General features: G+C 32.8%; 2 protein-coding genes across 3 annotated transcripts; both read right to left on the bottom strand.

Annotated features, from left to right (window-relative positions):
- Positions 1-991: 991 nt before the first annotated feature.
- LOC100266050 (GABA transporter 1) lies at positions 992-3,765 on the bottom strand. The gene is made up of 8 exons (XM_010660419.3): positions 3,658-3,765; positions 3,399-3,568; positions 2,998-3,228; positions 2,639-2,736; positions 2,210-2,396; positions 1,994-2,124; positions 1,612-1,845; positions 992-1,510 (listed from the first exon to the last, which is right to left on the bottom strand). Exons 2-8 carry the CDS (start codon positions 3,487-3,489, stop codon positions 1,130-1,132), a joined length of 1,353 nt encoding a protein of 450 aa, XP_010658721.1. The 5' UTR covers positions 3,490-3,568; positions 3,658-3,765; the 3' UTR covers positions 992-1,129.
- A 7,086-nt stretch (positions 3,766-10,851) lies between these two features.
- Positions 10,852-13,512, bottom strand: LOC100245453 (GABA transporter 1). Of its 2 annotated transcripts, none has more exons than XM_010660418.3 (7): positions 13,196-13,512; positions 12,788-13,018; positions 12,527-12,624; positions 12,122-12,269; positions 11,905-12,035; positions 11,523-11,756; positions 10,852-11,427 (listed from the first exon to the last, which is right to left on the bottom strand). In XM_010660418.3, exons 1-7 carry the CDS (start codon positions 13,284-13,286, stop codon positions 11,050-11,052), a joined length of 1,311 nt encoding a protein of 436 aa, XP_010658720.1. In that variant the 5' UTR covers positions 13,287-13,512; the 3' UTR covers positions 10,852-11,049. The 2 variants fall into 2 exon arrangements, with proteins under 2 accessions (XP_010658720.1, XP_002265793.1); XM_002265757.4 differs by having other exon boundaries at positions 12,122-12,308; positions 13,196-13,511.
- Positions 13,513-19,565: the final 6,053 nt, after the last annotated feature.

The raw sequence follows: 19,565 nt of genomic DNA, 5'->3' as shown, positions 1-19,565 counted from the left end.
AAAAACTAATTTTTTTTGTAAACATGTTCTATTACCTTTCAAGTAAAAAATTAGATAAGTTTGAAAGTCAATAAAAAATAAATAAATACCACTTTCAATAATTTTTAGATAAAATTTTATATAATATATTTTATTTAAAATTTAATTTCTAAAGTTCTACTAAAAAATTGTATTGGCGATTTTCTTGTTGTGAATCAAAATACTTTGCATTAGTCTATCTAGATAAGAAAAATTATTAATATAATATTAGAACTTCATATCTTAATTATTTTTTTCAATAAATTTATCTTTTTAAAATTTTTAAAATAAAAACATTAAAAATTAAAAAGCTAAAAGGATATATATATATAATAGAGTGAAAGTGATAGTCAATTTTAATTTTTTTTTATATATGGTTAATGTAGAAAATATAAAAAATAATTAAAAATAAGAGAAAAATATAAATGAAAGGGTAATATAAATTTAAAATAAAAAATACAAAATTAAACTAAAAGATAAATACAAAAAGATAAAAAATATTTGGATGAAAAATCCCAAAAATTTTATCATTGCTTATAATAAGAGTAAAAAAATTCAATATCTTTAAAAATGAAAAACAAAAAAACATTATTACTTTTTATTTGACATAAAATAGAAATATAGATCGAAAGAAAAAAAAAGTTAGAAATGAGTAATACTTGAAATTCACGCTCACTTGTGCCTATATAAGGGTTAAGGGCATTTTAGGGATTAATGAAGGATAATATCCTTCATCTTAATTTTCATACTTTATTTGGGTCTTGAGCTTAAATATGCATGATATATGAATCAAATATTAATTTTGGTCCAAACTGAGCCCAAAACACAATTCTCCCTTTTATATACTCAAAGCAAATCTCCAAGAGTTTTTTTTTCCTTTTTCTTTTTCTTTCTATAACGAAATCGAACAGTTGGATGTACTCAGGAACAAAAAAGAAATAATAATAATAATAATAATAATAAAAAAAAAAGAAAAAGAAAAAGGCAGACTACCATGCTCTTTGAATATCACTAGCTTCACACATTTATCCATTTACTCACTTGTTTTTTTCCTGGCATTTGAGTAAAATATTTAGGCCTAATTGCCAGTTAACATCAATGGTTGCTAGTGTTAAATGTTAGCAAAGAAGCTGTATGTGTTAGCATCAAGAATTATCTGTCGAATTGATGATATTGCTCCCAGGGCCCCTAGAATTGAGAAGATTATGGCAAGTAATGTGTTTCCCCAGAAAATTAGGCTCTGTTTTGATGGCTTGAAGGTCACATTGTAGAAGATCATGGGCAAAATGAAATCTAGAGGTATGCATCCAAATGCTCCAATTACTGCATTGATGTCCCCAAAGAAAGGAAACATTGCAGCGAGGGTGGTGGCTATGACCACTGACAATGACCGGAAAGCCAACCTTGGCACAACGTTGCGAACCGAGAATTGATCAATCTTGGGGTCTGCAAACTTTTGCTCAAGCACTTCATTTGTAGGTTGCAAGTAAACCTGCATTTGGGACATTTGCAGTATTTTTTTTGTTCAAAATATGATGCATAGCCTGCAACATGGTTTATATATATATATATAATGAGCATAAGACCACTTACAAGGCTGACAGCTGATACTTGCAAGAAGATGAAAACGTTGGTCATCAGGAGAACCCAACTGGGCAGCAAAGCCTTCTCATCAACCATAAAATTTGCAACAACTGTTCCCTTGGCCTGATTGCCAAACGCCCAATACCCGGATATAGCAACACTGAAAAATGTGGTGAGCACAACAGCATAGCACACACACAGGCCTTTAAACATCTTCCCCTTCACCGGAGGTGCAATAGTTGCCTGCCAAGAAGAAGAAGGATATTTGTCAAGTGGTTCAGTCTCCTTCTGCACCTAAATCAAAATCTATTATACCTCCATTTGGCAGCAGAGAAACTGGGATAAATGTAATTATTTTCATCTGTAACAAACAAATCAAAACAATAGGAACCTGGATTTCAGGTATGATTCCATTGCCATATGTGGTAGCAATGATTGAAATAGCATTCAGGGCACCAAATAGACGATGTTCTCCACTTCCATGTACAGAATAGTTCTTTACTGGTGCAGTCTTGGAATGTCCTGTGGGAGAATATCCTTTTATGGGAAATGGTTGCATCATGTATCAAGCAAACTCCTCACATTTAATTGTGCTGTGATTGCTTACCGATGTATATAGAACCAGCGGTGGCAGAAGCACTGTAGGAGAGGCAGAGGACTAGAGAGACAAGGTTAATGTGCCTTAAGGAGTGGAAGGATGGTATTTGCGCTAAGACCAGCATTAGAACTCCAGAAATAATCACAAACTGGTAAAGCTGCATGGTCCCATTTGGCCTTGACAGCAAGTAAATAAACTGCTCCAAAAAGGCAACAAGGAAATCGTTTCAGATAATTTGAGTTTTGAAGAAAATATTCAATGAAATCTGGGCTAACAGTCATGTTTTCCATATTAGTTCGTTGTGGTTCTTATCTGAAAGAACATAATCCAACCTCAGAAATGAGATCAATTGCAGGCAACTGAATGAAAACAATGTGGTCAGGACTCAGGTCATAGCCCCATTTCATATGGCCTCTGGTCTTAGCAAAAATGACTGACCTTCAGGCTCTGCCCTCCAAGAAGAATGCAGGCGATGACTGCACCATAACATAGCCCAAATTGAATTGGACCTACAAAATACCTACCCCATCCTGGACCTGTCAAATTAACATCAATTAGTCAAATTTCAGTTATTTTTTTTTTTTTTTTCCAAGTTGTATGAACCATAATATCAAGGGCTATTTGAATGTTCATGACATCTCAAGGCCTACGTGAATAAAGAACTTGGGGTAAAGAAAATTAAAATAAGTAGCCTGAATTCACAAACTGGCCATCCTTTAATATACTACAATAAATGACCGATAAAGGGGCCATTTGATTCAACATTATATGGTTATAACAGACAAGCTGTCACCCACCTAAAATATCTCTGGCCATGTCCCGGAAACGAAGCTGGCGCTGGCCCAGATGAGCGTGGTGCTCCAAGACCACTGAGAGAAGGTTGTAGGAATAGAACGTCACTAGCGCTGCCATGGTCAGGCAAAAAACTCCGGCCACCCACCCCAGTAAGGACAGCGCAAAGGGAAGACTCAGAAGCGCCGGAGCCACTATTGATGTGGTTAGATGGTAGCCGCAGTGCCACCATGATCCTGCCATAGTCACACACATGCCCAAATTAAAGGTCGACATGCTTTTCTTCCTAGAAATTTGTCTTTCACAAAATTTCAAAAATTATTGAACATTGAGATGCCCTTGCTGATTTTACGACAGACAGAGACAGAGAGTTGGAAGGTACATAATCATGATTCATGGAGCTTACCTCTGGATTTAAGAACAAAGAGGGCTCCAGCATCCAAAGGCTTTGGAGGGTTGGTGCCATCTTCCATGGGGTGAGAAAGGTCCGCTTCCATCAATTCTAGCTTGCTTCCACTCCACACAAAAAGTAATGCTCAATACTTGATATGCATATTACAGATTTCCGATTCTAACCTGTACGGATACAGAAAGATGAAGAGAGTGAGGTGGAGCTGGAGATTAGTCAAAGTGTGGATTCATCCAGTAAAAGTCCAAGTTCAGACATGGGAGACTGGGATTCTGATAAAAAAATTCAATCAAGGAGCTTCCAGCCAAATGGAATGCCCACTTTTTCCAAGCCAGTTTTGGAGTATCCAATGGACAAGCCTGCAGGCCAAGACAAAAGCGGTTGAGGTGCGGCAGACCTAGAAATCGATTTAAAAATAATAATAATAATAATAATAATTCAATTCCACGAATTTTAAAATAAACAATAGAAAAACAATATTAAATTGTTTTATTTATTTTATTATAAAAAAATATAAAACTTATTAAAAAGCTGTAGGATTTTCATACGGGGGATAAAAAACTATAAAAATGTTCAACGCTCGTATACTTTCTATTTTTTTTCTTTTTAAAATTAAAAAAGATATAAATTTATTTTATGTATTTAATAATTTATTTATTTATTTATTTTTTCAATTTCATTTATTTTCCACAGATTTGATGGTGGTACCAAATCTTTGAATCCCATGAATTATTGCATTTTATTAGGATGGTGATGAATATATGTTTAAGAAATGACATCATCAGGCTTGTCCCTTATTTTCAAAGTATTAATCACAAATATTCATGTTTGAGGATTAATTTACTTACTTCCTTCAGGGTTCGGGTTAAATACACTTAACTATAATTAGTTTAAAATTTTATCACATGCCTTCAATTACTTTGATTTAAAGGAGAGGTGAGTAAAATGAGCTAATAAAAAAGATAAATAAAAAATTTAATAAAATTTCAAATTAATGATAACTAAGTGTATTTAACTCGAATCTTAAATAAAGTGAGTGGAATTAGTCTTTAATGTTTTAAGTATTTATTTTATTACTTTTTTATTTGTGATTTTTGGTATAGGAAAATATTAAGAAAAAAATATTGAGAAAAATGATTTTCTTGATTATATTATGAAAAAAAACTCAAATGTAATTAAAATTGTATATATTTTAAAATTATTTAATCTTTATACATAAAAGTTAAAATAAATGAAATAAATTTAAAATGACATATAAAAATAATTTATTTGCTTTAAATCTATTTTAACTTTTCATTTTTTCTACGGTTTCTTTTTTTCTTTTTTCTTCTATTTCTTGTGAAATTTTGTTGCACCAAAATATAACCTTAATAACTTAAGTAGGGAAATGTAAATTTTCAGGTATTTGTTGGATGCATTTCTTGTTTTTTATTTTAAAATAAAAAGAATAATAAATTTTATATAAAATAAAATTTGTAAAAACTATTTTAAAATTGAGCTAATGAAAAATTTTATTACCTCTAACTTTAAAATTTTTGCAAGTGATTTTTGTGGTATATACGGGTTCTCATGCACTTGAAGACCAAAACAATGGTACTTCAATTTTTTTTAAAAAAAAAATTAAAGTGATTTTTGCACATGCGTGGGTCTCATACCGTCATACCCATAACCCGTACATGCGGCCTTGGAAACCCCGTGCAAACAGCCTCCAGCAAGTATATTTCCTTCCTTTTAATTTTATCAGGTATTCATCACAACTCCTTAATGAAATATATTTACTTTCTTGATTAAATGTGTTAAGAACATGTTGGGGATGGGTAATATGTTTGGGGAAATGGGCTGAAGTGTATATATATCAACTGTCGTGGCCCAAACATAGTAATCATTTAAGACGAGTTTGGTACCTGTTTTCAAAAACAATTTTTAAGATTTGATGTTTTATAAAATAAAAATTTGTTCGTAAACCTAAAATATTTTTAATATGTTTTTTTATATATTAAAATATGTTTTAAAAATGATTTTTATGTTTAGTGCTTCATTTTTTTTATTATTCTGTATGTTTATATAATTTTTTTTATTTAAAATAATTCCTAAAAAACAAGTGAAAATTATAAAAAATAACTAAAAGATCTTATATAAAAACATCCTATTTTATGTCCCTAAAAATATAAAACAGATAATAGTTTTTTGTTATTAAATGCATTTTCTTATTTTTTTGTTCTAAAAAATAGAAAATTGTTTTCGATTACCAAATAAATGTTTATTTTCAAATGTTTATTATTCTTTTCTCAAGTTTGTACACTAAATTCGTCATTGGTAGAATAATAATTCTATTTATTGTAGGACAATTTTGACTTGAAAATTTAGTAATTTTGACAACAAAAGGGGTGAGATGGAATGTAATGTTCTGCTCCCAATCATGTAGATATTATTTGTTTTGAACCTCAGTGTGAGGTTTGTTTGGCCTCATAAGGGTGTTTGTTTGTTTGACCCTACAATCCCGTGGGACACAACAAAGACATTATGTCTGCATGGGTGGGTGTTTGTGACATCCCACATCCGATAAGGGGGAAAGTTTTTGGTTCTATATAAGTATGGACTCTTCGTAACCCTGTAGACCCGTTTTAAAGCCGTGAAGGCTCCTTTGGGTCCAAAGTAGACAATATCTACACGATTGAGAGTGGGTCATTACAAATGGTATTAGAGCCGATCCCCAACCTTGATGTGGGGTTTGTCTGTTTGGCCCTATAAGGGTGTTTGTCTGTTTGACCCCACAATCTCGTGGGACACAACGAGAACGTTGTGTTTGTATGAAAGGGTGTTTGTGACATCCTACATCGAATAGGGGGGAAAGTTCCTAGTGCTATGTAAGTATGGACTCCTCGTAACCCTGTAAACACATTTTAAAGCCACGAGGGCCCATTTGGGTCCAAAGCGGACAATGTCTACATTGTGACATCCCACATTGGATAGGGAGAAAAGTTTTTGACGCTATATAAGTATTGACTTCTCTTAACCCTGTAGACGCGTTTAAAAGTCGTGAGAATCCATCTGAGTCCGCGCCATTTGAGTCCAAAGCGGACAATGTCTACATGGTTGGGAATGGGTCGTTACAAATGGTATCAGAGCCAATCTCCGACCTCGGTGTGGGGGTTTGTTTGGGCCCATAGGGAGTGTTTGTCTGTTTAGCCCTATAATCCCATGAGACACAACAAGGACGTTGTATTTGTATGGGGGAGGGAGGGTGTTTGTGACATCTCACATCGAATGGGAGGGAAAGTTCCTAACGTTATATGGGTATGAATTCCTCCTAATCTTGTAGACACGTTTTAAAGTCGCAAGGGCCCCTTTGGGTTCAAAGCGGACAATATCTACACAGTTGAAAGCGGGTCATTGCACGTTATGTCTGAATGGAGGGTGCTTGTGACATCCCACATAGGATAGAGGGAAAAGTTTATGATGTTATATAAGTATAGACTCCTTGTAACCTTGTAAATGCGTTTTAAAGCCGTGAGGGCTCCTTTAGGTCCAAAGCGAACAATATCTACACGGTTGAGAGCTTATTCATTTTTATTAAAGAAAGAATCAAATACTTTTAGGAAATCGGTCCATCTATATGTAATTTTTGACCAAGCTATTTTAATAAAATCATTTTTCTACAAGGAAGATTCATTTATTTGTATTCATTAATTTATTATTTACTTATTTATTTATTTGAATATTCTATGGGTGAAATATTTGTGCATGAAAGTGTTGAGCTGAGTTATTCATCCATCCATCTAAATGTATTCTCCACCATTTTATTTCCTTAATATTTTCCTGTAAAGCCTTCATAATTAAAAACAACTTATCAAAATAAGTTTTTTATTTTTTATTTTTAAAATATTTTTAAAAACAACTTGCCAAACACCTTAACTTTTAGAAAATTTTTTATTTTTATTTTTAAACTTACAAACAATTCTTAAAAATGAGTATTAACAAACATAGTCAAATAGGTCTTAATAGACTGATTAACGAATCCAACGTATTAAATCTTTTTTAATTTGGAGTTAATTTGCTTAGTGAAAAAAAAATCAAAAAATAATTATTCTATATAAAAGAGGAATAATATATATGTATGTGTAATTTTTTTTTTAAAAAAAGTGAAAATAACTCCTATTTATTTTCTAAAAATTGTTCCCCCCAGGAGCTTTAATAATATATATATTTTTTCTGACTGCCTCTCAAGTGGGCTGCTCTGCGGGTAGCTAGATGAGGGGTAGCCACTAGATGGGACGTGTAGCAGCAGCCGAGGATGGCTTGTTGAGGAAGACACAAACAGAGGAAAGAAAAGGAAGTCACGAAAGGGAGTTGAATCAGTTGCTTGAGGAGCTCGTTCTTCTGGGAGTTGCAGTCTGATTACAAGGAGATAACAGTTGAAAAAGAGAAGGAACTGAGGGTTGCAGCCTAAAAACGCCCAGCTGAGGGAGAGATTTTCAGGTTTGGTTACCATGTTTTTCACGTATATTTTCTTTCTTCATGTTTTTCTGTTATCTCTTTTGTTGATGCTCAGATGATATTTGTTGCTTGGGAGTGAGTATGTTCATATTTTGCTAATGGGTCTTTGCTGAAGTTTAGTTTGCCCTGTTCTGATTTCTGCATGAGATGTTTTGTACCTCTGTTTTACTTTTTATTTGGTGCTCATTTGATTTCATCCACCCTCATATGAGCTCATTGATCGTTATATGAAATGAGGCTTGTATGGGTTTCTTTTACTCCTACACTTTGTGCTCTGTTTCTCTTTTCCATCTTCCCCTGTTTCGGGTATCTGGTCATGGAGTGCATCATTACTCCTATTTCCGTCCATGGGAGCAAAGAGTTACAGAGGATATATATTCAGTGGTGAATAGGTTATATGTTGCTGGTGCTGAATCCCATGCAGGGCAAATATTCTGTCAGGTTGGTGTTCTTGCTTTGACGGGTTCTCTGCATCATGTTGATGAGGACCTCTTTGGGTGGTGGTTATGTGAACGACAAGTCCAATCTGGAGGACTAAATGGTCTACCAGGGAAGCCTCCTGATGACTGTTACTCATGGTGAAGCTATCATGGCTAAATGGCTTCTAAAGCTTCAGCCTGTGACTACTTCTCCTTATGTATTATCATCAAACTTGTATGCTACAGATGGGATGTGAGACAGTGTTGTAGAGGCAAGGCTTGAGGTAGAAAGGTTGAAGAAAGAGAAGAAGCTGTCCTTTGCATTGTCACCAGGGCGTTTTTTTTTCTTTTACCACTCACGTCTTCTTATTCTCTCTCATGCGTAATACCCATATTTTTCCTTGACTTTTCCCCCACTCAAATATCCTTCCATCCTCTCTCTTATGCATGCAGCCACATGTTTTGCTCCCAAACCTATTTAATATGTGGGGACCACATGTTTTGCTCTCAAATCTCTTAAATATATGGTGGTCCCGGGTGATTTTCTTTTCTTTTCCATCTAACCACTCCTAATAACAAAGCCACAACTTATATTTTAATATTATTACTTATGTCTCCATATTTTAATATCCAACCGAAAATCTCAATTCTAAATCTAATTTTCAAAATCTCAATTTTCATTTAATTCCCAAAATTCAACTTCCACATTTATTTGTTTAAATTACCATTATTATTGTAATTATTACTATTGTTACTGTTATTGTCATTATTTTATCCATTTATTTATTTTTAAATTCCATTCTCAAATTTTATTTATTTATTTATTTTTAAATTCCATCTTCTAAACAATTTTCATAATTGAAGTTCCAATTTAAAAAAAAATCCCAATATTCGCATTCATTATTTAATTATTATTTTCGTTTTTATTATTATTATTTTTATTTATTCATTTATTTATTCTCAAAAATTTCATCTTTAAACAATTTTTCAAAATTCCGATTTTTAAATTTAATTCCAATTTCCGAAATTCCAATTTTTATATCAATTTATTTTATCATTATCACTTTATTCATTTATTTATTTGTTTATTTTTAAAATTTCATCTTTAAACAATTCTTCAAATTTCCAATTTTTGAACTTAATTTCCAATTTCCAAAATTCTAATTTCTTTCAAATTTAATTCCCAAAATTCCAATTCTTAAATTTAATTCCCAAAACTCCGATTTTCAAATTTAATTCCCAAAGCTCCAATTTTCAAATAAATTTAAAAAATCCAATTTTCACTTGAACAATTTTAATTCTATTCCGGTTCTCAAACCTTATGTTTTTCTTGGTTTTACATAAGTGTGAATGCAATTTTCATAATTCCTAAATAATGGAATTTGTGATATTAATTCATGCAAGATTAATCGGGCTTTGGTGAGGGCCCCACATACATGATCTTATGATCTATTGATTGATATGATTGATTGACTTGGTTATCATACATGATTTATTTATCCTGCTCTCCGACATGCATGCTATTATTACTTAATTATGCACTAACCTCTTTCTTGATAGCGCATGGTGGCTCGTCGCCTAGGTACGCACCTACTTTCACTCTGATAATTGTCCAAGCATATTTTGATTCTCACGTGTGCATGATTTATTCTGGGTACTCATTGATCTACTCGTCCACTGCCATGATTGCTTCATTTTATTAGTAGAGACCTGTTTTTAGGGACTTAGAAGGGTGCTACGGTTTTTACCGTACCTTCCTGATAAATAACCTGACCCTTGAACTCGATCCGGTTTTTCTTAGATCACCTTTTCTAAATAAGGAGTCACACTTAGGGTTTTTCTTTCTTATTTTGTTTACCCTTTTAAAAATAAAACAAAAATAAGTGGCGACTCCAAGTCATTTTCATAATCAATAAAATCGTTTTTCAAATAAAAATCGAGCTCGCCATCGAGTGGGAAACGCGTGAGCCGAAATGCAGGGTCCACAGTTCTCTATTTTACTTTGTTTTTAAAAATTATTTTTAGAGAATAAAAACCAAACAGTGTTAAAAATTTTAAAAAATGATTTTCTATTTTTAAAAATAGAAAACTGTTTTTAAATCATAGTACCAAACATACCTAAATTTGTATGATTGTTTTCATAATGGTAAAACTAAATTATAGTCTAATAATAATTAAATAAGACATTCAATTATGGTTTTTCATTAGAAAATGAATGGACAAACACAAATGATAAAGATATCAATATTAACATAAATTTCTATATAATATACTTGATTTTTTTTAAATCTAATTTAATGAAAATGTTCTTAATTGAAGACTCTATTTAATATTTGAATATATATATATATATATATATATATATATATATATATGTTTTAAAAAGGCTCAAGGACTCAATTAAGGGATGGGTAAAAGTCCATTTAGAAATTTTATAATCTATGGAATAAAATAAAGTAAAATGATGTGAACCGGCTTCTAGAGAGTACGACCGGTGACACATTAGGATATTCAATTGAGACCCTGCCTATAAATGACTGAACGTTCCTATTCATTAGATTCGTATAAGCAACTGCCTCAGACTTGACCGTCATTTTCAGCTTTCATCTGAAAGATGATTACGATCAACACTGTTAGAAATAAGTGCCCGACGAACAAGAAATGAAGAAAACCTGATGGGCCGTATGGAATACACCTCAAATGGTATTGAATTCCAATAATGGTTGCTATTGTTAAATGTTTGCAAAGAGGCGGTACGTGTTGGCATCAAGAATTATTTGACGAATTGATGATATTGCTGCCAAGGCCCCTAGCGCTGAGAAGAGTATGGCAAGTAATGTGTTCCCCCAGAAAATTAGGCTCTGTTTTGGCTTGAAGGTCACATTGTAGAAGATCATGGGCAAAATGAAATCTAGAGGTATGAATCCAAATGCTCCAAGTACTGCATTGATGTCCCCAAAGAAAGGAAGCATTGCAGCGAGGGTGGTGGCTATGACCACTGAAAATGACCGGAAAACCAACCGCGGCATGACGTTGCGAACTGCGAATTGATCGATCTTGGGGTCTGCAAACTTTTGCTCTAGCACTTCATTTGTGGGTTGCAAGTAAACCTGAATTTGGGCCATTTAACATATTCATTTCAAAATATATACGATGCAGGGCCTACAACATAGGTAGTGTATATAATAGGAATAAGAGCACTTACCAGGCTGACAGCTGATACTTGCAAGAGGGTGAAAACATTGGTCATCAGGAGAACCCAACTGGGCAGCAAAGCCTTCTCATCAACCATAAAATTTGCAAGAACAGTTCCCTTGGCCTGATTGCCAAATGCCCAATACCCAGATATGGCAACACTGAAAAATGTGGTGAGCACAACAGCATAGCACACGCACAGGCCTTTAAACATCTTCCCCTTGACCGGAGGTGCAATTGTTGCCTGCCAAGAAGAAGAAGAACCATATTTATCCGTTAGTTCAGCTCTCCTGCACTTAAATCAATATCTATTACACCTCCATTTGGCAGCAGAGAAACTGGGAGAATGTGATATTTTTCATCTATAACCTACAAGTACAAACAATAGAAACCTGAATTTCAGGAATGACTCCATTGCCATATGTGGTGGCAATGATTGAAATAGCATTCAGGGCACCAAATAGACGATGTTCAACACTTCCATGTACAGAATAGCTCTTTACTGGTGCAGTCTTCGAATGCCCTGTGGGAGAGTAACCTTTCATGGGAATTGAGTGAAACAAGTATCAATCAGAAGTCCCCACATTTAATTGTGCTGTGATTGCTTACCGATGTATATAGAACCAGCAGTGGCAGAAGCACAGAAGGAGAGGCAGAGGACTAGGGAGACAAGGTTTATGTGCCTTAAGGAGTGGAAGGATGGTATTTGCACTAAGACCAGCATTAGAACTCCCGAAATAATCACAAATTGGTAAAGCTGCATAGTCCCGTTTGGCCTTGAGAGTAAGTAAATAAACTGCCCCAAAAAGGCAAGGAAATCATTTCAGATAATTTGAGTTCTGAAGAAAATGTTCAATGAAATCTGAGCAAACGATCGTATTTTCCATATTAGTTCATTCTGTTTCTTATCTAAAATAGTATATCAAACCTCAGAAATGAGGCCTATTGTAGGCAACTGAATGAACATCATATGGTCAGGTCACATGGTCTCTGTTCTAAGCAAAAATGACTGACCTTTAGGCTCTGCCCTCCAATAAGAACGCCGGCAATAACTGTACCATAACATAGCCCAATTTGAATTGGACCCACTAAATACCTACCCCATCCTGGACCTGTCAAATAACCATCAATTAATCAAATATAAGTCATGTTTGTTCCAGTATGAACCACAACATCAGGGGGCATCTTTTAATGCATTTCATGTACCACATGATGGATTAAGAGCTCATTTGATTCAACCTAGTATTAGGTAATACAAGACAAGATGTCACCCGCCTAAAATATCTGTAGCCATGTCCCGGAAACGAAGCTGGCGCTGGCCGAGCTGAGCGTGGTGCTCCAAGACCACCGAGAGAAGATTGTAGGAATAGAACGTGACAAGCGCTGTCATGGTGAGGAAAAAAACTCCGCCCACCCACCCCAGCAACGACAACGCAAAGGGAAGACTCAGAATCGCCGGAGACACTATCGATGTGGTAAGATGGTAGGCGCAGTGCCACCATGATCCTGCCACAGTGACACACATACCCAAATTAAATGCCTACTTGCTTTTCTTCCTAGAAATTACTCTTCCGCAAAATTTTAAAAATTATTAAACATTGAGATGCTCTTGCTGCTTTCACGAGTCACGACAGACAGCAGACAGAGAGTTGAAAGTAGATAATCATGATTCATGAAGCTTACCTTTGGATTTGAGAACAAAGAGGGCTCCAGCATCCAAAGGCTTTGGAGGGTTGGTGCCATCTTCCATGGAGTGAGAAAGGCCTGCTTCCATCTCTTCTAGTTCAAGCTCACTGGCACTTCACCCAAAAAGTAATGCTCAATACTTGATATGAAATTACGGATTTCCAGTTCTAATTTCTACTGATACAGAAAGATGATGAATGTGACGTGTGCCCTGGGGCAGGAGATTAGTCCAAGTTCATATAGACCAGGATTTTGATAAGACAATTCAGTCAAGGAGTTTCCACCCTAATTGAGTTGCCCTCTTTTCCTAGGCAGTGAAAAGTGTTTTGAAATATCCAAAGAAATCTTCCAGCCTGCACCTTATTTGCATGTTAAAGTGGCAAAAAACCTCATTTGCACTTTAAATCGGTAAAAAACCAAAGAAGTTTTAAAAATAAAAAATAGATTTAAAATTAATAAATTATTTTTATATTTTATTTTAAATTTATTTTAATTTTTTATATAAAAATTTAAATTTAAAAATAGATAATATTTAATTAATTTTAATTATGTTTAATTTTTCTTTTCATATTTATAATGATAAAATCAAATGCTTCTTATTTTTTGTTTTTAAAATAAAAAACTTATATATAAAAGTATAATATCTCATAAAAAAATATAGATTTATATATATATATATATATATTTAAAAAATAGATTCATAAATTTTAAAATCAAGGTATTAAAAAATTCGATATTTCATTTTTTAAAATAATTTTAAATCATTGCTTTTTAAATATAAGCTTTTAATAATTCTTATATGTTATATAAAAATTATTGCTAATTTTTTATTTTAAAAATGAAATAAAAGGAAGTATATTTAAGTGTGTTTTTGTATTTTTTCTATTTCATTTCTTGAAAGTATTTCTTGCAAACTTTACTGTGCAACCAAATCTTTGAATTTGTGACTAATTGTATTGGTTTATTAGGACAATGAAAACATGTTTAAGAATGATCTCATTAGGTTGTCCTCTTTTTTTTCAAAATATCAGTCACACATGTATTAATGTCTTTAAGTGCTTTTTCTATTTTGTTTCTTTTATTATATACTATGTTTGGTTTCAAAGTATTCAACAAAGAAAAAAAGTGTTAATTTTTTTTTCTCATACTATTAAAAAAATATATATATAAAACTATAATTAAAATTAGTTACAAATTTATACATTTTAGAACTATTTAATTTATGTTGAAGAATTAAAATAAATTTTATGAGTTTGAAGTAAGATATAAGAATAATTTATTGATTTTAAATATATATTTTAAAATTTCCTTCTATTTTTGTTCTCTTTGTATTTTCTTTTGAATTTTCTAGAAACCAAAAATAGCCTAACTTAAATAGGAAATTGTGGATCCACATTTTGCACGTGCATCCTACTAAATAATGATGAGACTTGCTTTTTATTTTTTGAAAAAGACTTTGAGTCAACCACTTATTTTAATTTTTTTTAAGGGACAACAAAATAAAAAAGAAAACCATGTATTACTTCTTATTTGGAAAAGACATGTTTGCAAAAATCGAGTATGAATTCGACGGTTAGGTTACCTACCTAAAAGGTAAGGTGGTGAGCCATAACACCCCTCTAAGCTCGTGTAAGTATAGTCTCTACTAAATGAATCAAGGGAATTGTGAAAATTAATTAATTAATTATGGACATCAAGATTAAAGGTTCAAATCAATATACAAAAAAAATGACAATAAAATCTAATTACAAGAATGTACAAAATAAATGACAAAAGAATTATGAAAAATAATTTATCAAATTAATTAGATAATATATTTAAAGAAATTTCAAAGTAATTTATTAAAAATAATTTCGAATAAATGATTTCAATTTGTTTATTTATGAAAAAAAGTTGGAATTTATTTTCAACAAATTATTTAATTCAAATTTATTTGTTTTCATTTTTTATTCTCAGGAAAGTTATTTACACTTATTTTATCAAATGAATTTATTAAAAATGATTTTTATTTACCCTTGTTAGGAAATGAATTGTTATAATTTTATTTATAAAAGTATTTTGATTCATTTTCATTTCAGAAAAGTGATTTATATAAATTTTTTTTAAAAAAACACTTATAACTTTATTAAAAAAAAACAATTAAAAAAAGAAGACTTTTATAGCTTTATTTAAAAAAATGTTAAAAATTCAATTAAATTTTATTATTAATAATAAAAAATTATTACTAGGAAAGTAGAATTTTACAAAATTATTTACAAAAGTGTCTTAATGCATTTTTATTTATCAAAAATGATTTATATATATATATATATATATTATTCCTTGTATAATAATCCTATTGATTTGTTCTTGGAGGTCTGAAAAACCTAAGCTTGTGAATTGTCTTAAATCCTTAATTTCCTTCTTATACTATTTTATTTCTTCTTGAAGATCCTTAATGGTAATGTCTTTGGTAGATTATTGGTTAAATCTTGTTAAAATTTCATTTAAGTTATGAGGATTTACTGTCTTCTTAACCTCTTGCTTACCGATAGATTTCTTAAAAACTTCATAAAGATCTTAGTTTTTTCATCTTCAACTTTCCTTAAAACATCTAGGCTAAGTTCTTGATCCTGGCTTATGACATTTATAATATTAGGTTGGCAATCACAATTACCCTTAATGCATTCTTCTTGGTCACTGGAAGTTTGGTTTGAGATCTCACCACTACTATCTAGTTGATTAATATCATCTTTATTATCTGAATCAGTCCTTGATTTAGATTCCGAGGTGTTTAGCATTACTTCATAAAGCATATCTTTTAAGTCATCTGAGACATTTAGGTTATTAATTTTCTGTCTAACCCTACAATCTTTCTTATAGTGGCCTTCCTTACCACACTTAAAGCAAACTAGTTTAGATTGTGGAGGGGTTTCTAGCTTTTTATGGGCTTTCTTGTTCATCCTTCTTTGGATGTGCCTTGATTGCTTGGTTTCATTCATTCTATAGTTTCCATGAGTACCTCTCTTGCTGTGATAAAACTTTTCTTTACTAGGTTTTCGGCTTACTTGTTTCTTACGTTGCTTACAGGGAGGCTTAGTTTCTTCCTGGTTGAATCCAAATTGGCTACAGAATGAACCAAATTCATTCTTGTAGATCCTTTGTTCATTTTTCATCTGCTGCTTAAGCTTAAAGTCATTGCACAGTTTAATACCTTGTGTTGTGACAATGCTTATGATTTCTCCATAAGTAAGCTTATCATAAGGGATTTGTCCATTAAACTGTTCCCTTATCTTAATCCTAATTCTCTCAAAGAAAAATCTAGGTAGTCTTGAGATGAACTTTTCTTTCCAAAAAGACTGATTATAGTCTGATCTTAACAGGAATTTGGTAAGGAAAACTTCTCTATACCACCTAAAGTCATGAAGCTTGGGACACTTAAGGTTGGTTAAGAGATTTGCAGTTTTATCCTTAATCTTTGCAGGATCTCCAATGAAGTGCTTTGAAATTGAATAGATTAGAGTAGCCACTGCATCCTCTATATCTTATCATTTTTCATCCTTAACCACTTCATTTTCCTCATTAATCCTATAGGCTTTTAGGATACCATTTCTATCCTCAAAAGTGAGATAGTTATCCCACTATCCCTTTAGTTGACCTATAAACCCAACAACAATTGTCTGAGCAACAGCATGGTTTGACAATTTATTATTTAACTTATAGGTTGTGCTAACCATGGTCATTTCTTGAAGCTTAATGAGTATGTTATACTCAGTCATACCATCTATGTTCCATTCATAGATAATACCACTAGTGTAGGAAGCTTGAGTATACTGGTTTCTTTCTTCATACTACATATCAGGAAATGTTGGTCTAGGGTAGTAATTCCTAGTTCTTGGTGTTTCTTGGTTGTGGATAATCCTCATAACTGTTTGGTTAGGAGGTTCCTTAAAGATTTTGATTAGTTCATCAGCCTCTACTTCATAACTAATATCTCCTTTAACCATATTGATTCTTCTATGAAAAGGCTGAGGTTCTCAGGGACAACTAAGCTATCCTTAACCTTTTGGCTTATCCTATTAATGAAAGCTTGATCAAAATGGGGATTCTCCTGGAATTTCTTAGAGAATTCAAAAGGCTTAAACAAAGGCTTATTATCTTTCTTAGCAAATGATGTCCTAATGTGATCTTAGGTTTCAATGATCTCTTCAACCTTGTTGAGTTGATCACCTAGAGTCTTAAGAAACATGTTAGTGTAGTTGTTTTATTCCATGATCCTTTTAACATCTACAGCGTTAGCAGTTCCTTTATCCTCTGGCTTGGCCTTAAAAGGTAAAGTATTAACTATAGTTCCATTAATGTTCTTTTCTATCTTAGCCTCAGGAGCGTGAATGGATTCTATGATAATATCATCACTAGTCTTCCATATCTTAGCTTTTGTGGAAGTATTATTAACACGTTTACTAGGATAATCTGGATATTCCTCTTGTTTGAAGAGTTCAAACCAGATTGAATACTTAATGTTCTTCTTTTCTTGTCTTAAGTAAGTGTAGAATTCTTCTTGGTAGAGGGTTCTAATGTCCTTAGGAACCTTGCTGAAGAACCAAAGTCTTATTTTCTTATTGACTTTAGAATAAAAGTCTTTCCTTAAGAGATCCTTATTGATTTCAAAGTCCTCATCATCTAGGCTTACAGTGTTAACCATCTGGGAATACGCAGGAAACAAATTAGGAGATTCATCCTGATGTGATTCCTGGGTAGACTCTTTTTCTTCCGTGTAAAAGGGTTTGGCCAAATTGGTGTGACATCTAACACCTGTTAGCTTAATATTCTTAGGATTTGCTGAAGTGGATCTTTCTTCCATCCTAATGGTTCTTACTGGGATAGATGAACTTGAAGCTCTAGAGGGTTCATAATATAAAATTCTAGGGTTGCTAGAGTGATGGAAAGAGTTGGAGAAAATCATATCTTCTCCCTCATCAGGATATTGAACAATTTGTTCAATCCTTTCAGATCTTTGCTCTATGGCTAAGACAACATTAGCACAATGCCAAGTTTTAGGAAACTCAACCTCATTCCACATGATTCTTTTAGAAATTATGAAATTTGACTTATTTAGCATATCTGAGTAGAAGAGAGTAGTCTCACCCTTGGGACCGGTGCATAGTGTTCTAGATCCAACGCTTATAGTCATACTCTTATAGGCAAATCTGGTGATGATGGAAACAAGACTATTTCCTTTCTCAAACTTAAATCCATGGGTCTTAACATGAAGGACAACCAAATCTAAGATGTCGGCATCTCTTAATCTAACTGTGAAGTTAGGGAAACACTGGAAATAAATAGGACCATCACTCAATCCTGCTTGGATTGCTCCAATAATAGAATCTCGATAATCGAGATGTCTATTATCCCTTAAACACATGACAATAGAGGTGTTTAGACCTAGTCTTGTCAAAAGCTTAGCTGCAACTTGAATCATACCAAAGTGTATGAAGTTGTAGTCACACTTATGTCTCTCTATGGATTTACTGTCCAAAAGTCTTATCACTTAATCGTCTTTTTCTAAGCTTACGGATTGTTCAAGGGTCCTAATGGTGTAATCTGTAAAGAATTCATTTCATATAAATTTCTTGATTAGACACTTTGGGTAACTTCCAATCATCTAAATCATTTTAGATCTTAAGATAATTGATATTTTCACTGTTTACTACAGTGTCTTGAGAATCAATAGATTTCCTAGACATGATTCTGAAAATCGAACTCATTTTAAGGTTTTAATCTAGAGCCTAATAGTAGATTAACAAACCTAGTGAGTAATCACCCCAACCCTTTTACAGCCCTAACAAACGCCTATCTCCGGCTAACAACGGGCTTAACCCGGCAGGGATCGCACTCAGGCACACTGCTACTTTTCCTAGGATAGATCAAAAGCTCAAAACTAACCCGATTTCCCTTCTTGTGGCTCTGATACCATAGACACCCAGGACAAGGTAATATGCAATGAAAACATAAATTATGCCAAAATTCAAAACAAATTAAGAGAAATTAGAAACTTCACGGGATATTTAATAAAGAAATTTACAGAAAAGGAACATAAAACTTTAGATTACACAACTTAAAAAACATACATATTAGTAGAAACATGGAATGAAATATCTTACAATGGTAAATATAGGAAAACTTTGAAGAAAGCTTTGGGTTTGAGGGCTTACATGATGAGAGAGAAAGAAGAGAGAAAAGAGAGCTTAAGATGAGAAGAGAGAGAATGAAAAATGTCGTGTTTACAAATAAGGATCAGGCCTCCTTAAATAGCTTGAAATAGGAATCTTAAACAGTACAAAGCGGAAGATAGGTTATTATACGCTTTTTGACTTCTACTGTGAAT

This window comes from Vitis vinifera, chromosome 13, assembly GCF_030704535.1.
Source record: "Vitis vinifera cultivar Pinot Noir 40024 chromosome 13, ASM3070453v1".
NCBI lineage: Eukaryota > Viridiplantae > Streptophyta > Magnoliopsida > Vitales > Vitaceae > Vitis > Vitis vinifera.
Note: the sequence above shows the minus strand (reverse complement) of the source record. Positions and strands in the feature narration are given on the sequence as shown.